We start from the raw sequence: 6,125 nt of genomic DNA, 5'->3' as shown, positions 1-6,125 counted from the left end.
CAGCACATAGTAGACGCTATTACATTTTCTTTAATTTCAGCTATTGCTGAATTTCAGATAGACTGACTGTTTATCCATTTTAATGTCTCAAGTACGGTTTGCATTAAATACTATAGTTTAAAATTAGATTTGATTCCTTATATTCCCTTGTTGACATTAAAATATAGAGAATTATTCAGACTGTAGGAGTTTCAGGTAAATAAAGAACCACCTACAGTGACTGGATTAAAAAAAAAACAATTAACTGACCTAATGGAATGTTTTATCTGGAGTTTATTAATACCATTTAAAATATTACAGATAAAAATCAATTACATATTTCATGCATTTAAAATGCAAATCTAAAATGTTCCAGCGAAAGGCTTTCCATTTCAATGTGAAATATCCAAATTATTTCAACATTACAACGAGACAAATAGTTTGCAGCATTTGCAAACCACTAATGTAGTGTCAGGAGTGTTTATTAACATTTATCAATATTATTTTCAGGAAATACACATAGGCCAACATTAGTTCAGTTTCACTTGGACAGTTTATTTAATACATGGGTTTTGGCAAACCCACTTTATGAAATATAGGAGAACTCTCACTTTAACTATACCTGAACTGCCAGCAAATAAGTACATGCTCCATTAAATTAAATGTCATTCAACATTTATCAAATATTGTTTGTACAGGTTTATGCCTATCTAAATTAATATTCAAGCAAAAACTATATCCTGAAGTGCGATCTGAAGATATACTTCAAGAAACAAGTCCAGGGAATAAAAAAGGCAGTTAACTAGGACTGCAACAATAACGCTTAATATTTTCTCGTGACAAAAGAAAAAAAAAAGCTCGTGTACTTCAATATATTTTCAAATATTTACTAGAAGTAATGTACAAGAAAAATACTATACAAAATCGTCTCCTGAACACCTGCAGCTCACACCGATACATTGGTGGAGTTATATTTAACTGTTAGCTAATCTAGAACGATTTCCCCAGTTGTACAAACCATTAAATTCAGATGTATTTTACAGGAGTTTTATTTTCCTATTTCTTTCCATCATCCTCTTTTTGGCATTCGATCTACAGCTTCGCTTGAAATCAAGGATGCTTCTTCACTGGATTTGAATTTAATTACCAAAAAAATAAATTTAATCCTAATTATTTTCGGCGTACCGTGTGAATGTTCAGAAACGGGACTGTACAAATGGACGGGTGGACTAACAAACGAGATTAAATTTGGAAAGTGGGGTGGAAAGCTATTTTTCAAAAGGACAAACACAGTCACGCTGGTCTCACTGGAAAGCAGTGCTTTTTTAAAAAAAAAATTAGATCGGGATCGTTTTAAATTTAATATGAGCGCTGTATTTCAAAAACAACAATTGCAAAATGCGTTTATAAAAAAAAAAACTTTGAAGTTGTTATAACACTCCAAAGTCATTCCCTCCATCGCCAGAAAACAAGCCCGCAAGATGTGCCTCTTCTTCGGCAACTTTGAATTGCTCCCAGGCGTATCTTTGATGCTTGGGGTAGGTTGGTTTTTTAAAATGATTATTTATACGCGTAAAAAGCTCTCGACCTGTGAAATGGCGATTACGTGAGGCATTTAACAGCTGCAGAGCACGTGATTTTTAAATAAACACGGAAGGATTTTTTTTTTTTAAGTGGAAAGAAAAAGTCTCCAATCCCATTTTCACCCAAGTGCTTCAAGTGGCAGCACTGGGCGCTTTCTGCCCCCAACTTTCTCAACGAGACACACTACGCTGGCCCCCATCTCACGCTAGTTTGTCCCGATCTGCCTCCTCCTTGGCCGCTTTTCCCCTAGAGCTTTTCTTGGCCGGCCCCACGTCCCCCTTAACCCACGTGCGAGCGAGGCGCGCTTGGAGGGGGCTGCCCGGGGGCCCGGCACTGAAACAGGAGCTGAAGCTGCGGGGAAGGGAGGCCCTGGGGAGAGTGTCCGTGAAAACAGTGCACGTTACTTACATGTCCATGGCCCCTTTACACAGTTACTCCCGCGGGGGAGCGGGGGAGGGCGCCCAGCCCCAGCGTCTCCCCCGCCCCCCGCCGCAGCCTTCACTCCAGGCCGTTCCTGTGGCCGGGCTCGGGCGGCTGCAGCAGCTCCGGGGAGTGGCAGGGGGGGCTGCCCGCCGCGCTGTGCTCGCTGTCGGTGTCGCTGCCCTTCTTGCCCCCGCTGCCGGAGCCGCCCCCGCCGCCGCCCCCTGCGCCCCCGCCGCCGCCGCTGTGGGTCTTCACGTGCTTGCTGAGGTGGTCGCTGCGCATGAAGCGCTTGTTGCAGACGGGGCAGGCGAAGCGCTTCTCGCCCGTGTGGGTCCGCAGGTGCCGCTGCAGCTCGTCCGAGCGGGTGAAGCGCTTGCCGCAGAAGAGCCAGTTGCAGACGAAGGGCCGCTCGCCCGTGTGCCAGCGCAGATGCGCCTTCAGGTGCGACGTCTTGCCGTAGACCTTGCCGCAGCCCGGGATGTGGCAGCTGTGCAGCCCCTTGCGCCGCAGGCTGGCCCCGGCCGGCCCCAGCCGCTCCGCCTCCTGGCAGTTGGGGCAATCGCAGGTGGCCCGGCCGGAGTAGCGGCGGGCTGAGGAGCGGGGCGAGCCCCCCAGCGGCGCGGCGGGGCCCCCGCTCAGCATGGAGCCCCCGGCGCCGGCCAGCGGCGAGGGGGCCGAGTCCGGATAGGAGCCGGGCAGCACGGGCTTAAATCCGTCCATGAGATGCTGCCCGGCGGGGCTGAGCAGGTGCGAGGAGGCGCCGCTGCTGAAGGCCGAGTGGCCCAGGCCCGAGTAATCCGAGTTGTAGCCGCCCAGCGGCGAGTGCAGCGAGGTCTGGAGCCCGCCGGCGGCCGGGTGCAGGGAGCCCTGCAGCGCCGCCGCCCCGTTGGGGTTCTGCACGTCGATCCAGCCGGCGCCCACGTCCCACCAGCTGGAGGCGCCGGCCGAGCCCACCTCGCCGGCGCCCAGGCCCGGGTGCGAGGGCTTGAACCAGGACTCGTAGGGGTGCGCCATGCCCACGCGCGGGTAGATGCCCTGCAGCCCGTCCACCGACGTGTGCACCTTGGAGAGGAAGACGGGCTGGTGCGCGGCCGCCTCCTGGGACGAGCCGCCGCCGCCGCCGCCGCCCCCGGAGCTCACGGGCGCCGGGAAGACGGAGTAGTCATTGGCGAAGGGCGAGCTGGCGGCGGCCGCGCTGCTGGAGGTCAGCGAGAAGGCGCTGGAGCCCGGCGAGCCGCCGCAGCTGAAGGAGTCCGAGACCAGGGCGGCCGCCGCCGCCGCGGCCGCCGCCGCCGCCGCCGAGGAGCCGTTCCGAGAAGCGCCCGCCACCCCGAAGCCCGACAGGCTGGAGCCCACCGCGCTGCAGCTGCCCGAGGAGGAGGAGGAGGAGCGTTTCCAGGGGTGGAAGCCTTTGCCGAAGGAGGACGCGCTGTCCGAGAGGGACGAGGGAGACGGGCTGGGGCTGCCGATCTTATTGCAGGTGGCGGCGAGCATGGCCAAAGGAGTCGAGCCTAACCTCGGTTCTTCCTGCGGAGAGGGGGGACAAGAAGGGCATCAGCTTCAGAGCCTGCCCTCGAAACCACCCGCCCGCCTCCCATCGCGTCTCTGCCCCCTCCCCAAACCGCTGACCCCAGCTCGCTCCATCGCCGCCAACCCCAACCTCCCCCCCCCCCCCGCCGGAGAAGGGAGACAAAGTTTTTCCAGCTGTCCTCTGAAATGGGCTGGCTAAGGAGAGTTGGGGTTTACGTAGCCTCTGGCTAGCTGGGGTATTTTAACGCTGATAAACCTAGAGGGGATGGGGAAAAAGTTTATTTATTTCCGCGATGCTAAAACTAAACCCCCTCAGCCCGGAGGCAGCTACGTTGCAGCTCGTCCTCCTTTCCCCAGGACCGAACAGGTTCGCTTCTCTCAGGCCAAAAAAGACCAGCCTGCAAAAAAGCTGCGAGACCGTCTTATCTACGTACCAATAAACAAGCATACAAGTTCAACGTACCTGCTGGACGCGGCGGGCTGAAAAATGTTAAAGGGGAAAAGAAAACCGCAATCTGTTGCAAACTAGCAATTGCACACGGACGGAGAAAGTGCTGCTGTTTTTCCTCCAGCAGTCACATGTAAAGAAGAGAGGACACTTCACCGGGGATGCAGGCACAGCACAGCCCGGGCGCTGTAGGTTGCTTCTACAAATGCCCTTAAAAACCTTTTCCTGCACACTGAAAAGTGACTCTGGCCCCTTCCCCCCCCCCCCCCTTTCTTTTCTCCTAAACTCACTTGTACTTAAGAAAAAAAAAAAACCTCAATAGAGGAGACTGATAGCCGTGGTCAAGACAGGGGCTATTTTAACCCCCTCCAATCGACAATAAAAAGAAACTAATTAAACCAGCAAGAGAAAAAATCCTTAGACTCACCCCTAGAAGTGAAGTTGCCATCACACAAAAGTGCCCTCCTCTCAGAGGATCTTTTTTATATTGATAAATCAGAGGCAGTGTTTTTTTTAGAGGTGTGCAATACAATGATCAGTTCCGCCCATTCCACCACAATTGTAGCTCCCTCTCAGGCTTTGAAGTGCCGCTGAGTCCCAGCCAGCCAATCGACAGCCTCGCCGGGCCTCCCAGAGACCTTAGTGCGTGAGGTCATCAGCACCGCCGAACGCATTCGGCAGCCGCGCGGCAGCAGCAGCGGCGGCTCTCCGGGAAGGAAGACGCCGAGAGAGCTTGCAAATCTAAGGGCGGGTGCCCACAAATACAGGGGTGCCCACAAATACTCTACGCCAATGCCCAAGTGCATTTCTGCTTCCCCCTTCCCAGTCCCCTTCGTGACTCTTAAAACCCCCCTGCAGCATTTTCACTTCCCTGAGTGTCAGTAGTTTCACTCTTTTTTGTAGATCTTGTTACTCTCCTGCCTTCCCCCCCCCCCCCCCCCCCCTTTCCCTTTAGCAGTGTATACGTAGTCGGGTTTTTGTGGCTAGAAGTTATGGATTGTGCCTTCTGGTGGACTTTTTTTTTTTTTTTTTTTTTTGGTTTGTTAGGTATTTGGTGTGGATCCAAAGGTCCCACTTTCCGGATGGGGTGTTTGTTCCCTTACAGCTAGCTAGTTCGGATTGCAGTTCCCTTCGTTTTGCTTTCAGACCGTTTATCTTTTCAAGGGAAGCAGGAAAATAGTTAAGTACAATGACTGTCTCTCCGCAGTTAGGTAGATTTCTATGCGGATTCCTTTTACATTGCTGTTGCTTTGTGCCAATGTTTTTGGCAACCCAGACTAAGCCATATATCAGACGAGCGGGGACAGTACCAGTGCCCTAGGTTATAGGTACGCGGAGATAATTTGGCGTGTGTATTTTCAGAAAATGTCATCAGAGTTTCAGGAACATGGCAGCTATACAACAGTGCAAACAATATTTCATTTGCTATTCCTCTTTGTGTATTGAAAATACGCAGTTTAATCTCCTCTCCTCTGTCGTCCAAATGTTGATAGTTTAAAGGTAGAAGTTATTAATACTGTGAGCAACGGTGAGCTGCGTTGTTTTGACTGGCCTACTATGTTTGGGTTGGGTTATTGTTTTTTTTTTTAATCAAATGCATCAGAGCTTTCTAAAATTCAGAAAAAATACAGCTGTCCCTGGGTGAAGTTGCATCACTGGTGTACATTTCGGGTAGCAAAGTCGGCGTGGACGTTTGTTTGGGTTTTTGACTTGTTTCAATGTTGCGGGGATATTGACCGAACATCATATCTATTGATTAAGGGGGTAACGTACATTATCATACTCTGAAGTAAGAGGCAAGTAAATTAATGAACTGCTTTCTTTCTCTGAAGACTGACGGTTACCATAAATGTCGTGTTTCTCTCTGCGAGCTGCTCTGAATGATTTTAGCCTGTTGAGAAGGCGTGACAGGCCAGCCCAGAAGGAGGAAGGGGTGGGGGAAGGAGGGAACTCCGTTTAACAAATAAAAAAGAATTAACTTCATTGCTTTGGTCTCCTTCTATAATGATATTCATTTTACAGACCTAATGCACACTTGTTTAAATTTCGGGTTTAATTCTAATCAATACCATCATCGGGGGGAGGGGGGAATTTTCGTGAGAGACTCCCTTGTATAAATGCTTATTAACTTTTATCCTATTTCCTTTAGCTGTTGGAGCTG

The 6,125-nt window shown here is 50.8% G+C and overlaps 1 protein-coding gene across 2 annotated transcripts; it reads right to left on the bottom strand.

The window, feature by feature from the left end:
- Positions 1–274: 274 nt before the first annotated feature.
- SP8 (Sp8 transcription factor) lies at positions 275–4,527 on the bottom strand. 2 transcript variants are annotated; one of them, XM_038391156.2, is made up of 2 exons: positions 3,980–4,527; positions 275–3,513 (listed from the first exon to the last, which is right to left on the bottom strand). In XM_038391156.2, exon 2 carries the CDS (start codon positions 3,478–3,480, stop codon positions 2,062–2,064), a length of 1,419 nt encoding a protein of 472 aa, XP_038247084.1. In that variant the 5' UTR covers positions 3,481–3,513; positions 3,980–4,527; the 3' UTR covers positions 275–2,061. The 2 variants fall into 2 exon arrangements, with proteins under 2 accessions (XP_038247084.1, XP_038247083.1); XM_038391155.2 differs by having other exon boundaries at positions 4,392–4,527.
- Positions 4,528–6,125: the final 1,598 nt, after the last annotated feature.

The sequence above is a fragment of the Dermochelys coriacea genome, chromosome 2, assembly GCF_009764565.3.
Source record: "Dermochelys coriacea isolate rDerCor1 chromosome 2, rDerCor1.pri.v4, whole genome shotgun sequence".
NCBI classification, from domain to species: domain Eukaryota; kingdom Metazoa; phylum Chordata; order Testudines; family Dermochelyidae; genus Dermochelys; species Dermochelys coriacea.
This window is presented reverse-complemented; position numbering and strand designations above follow the sequence as displayed.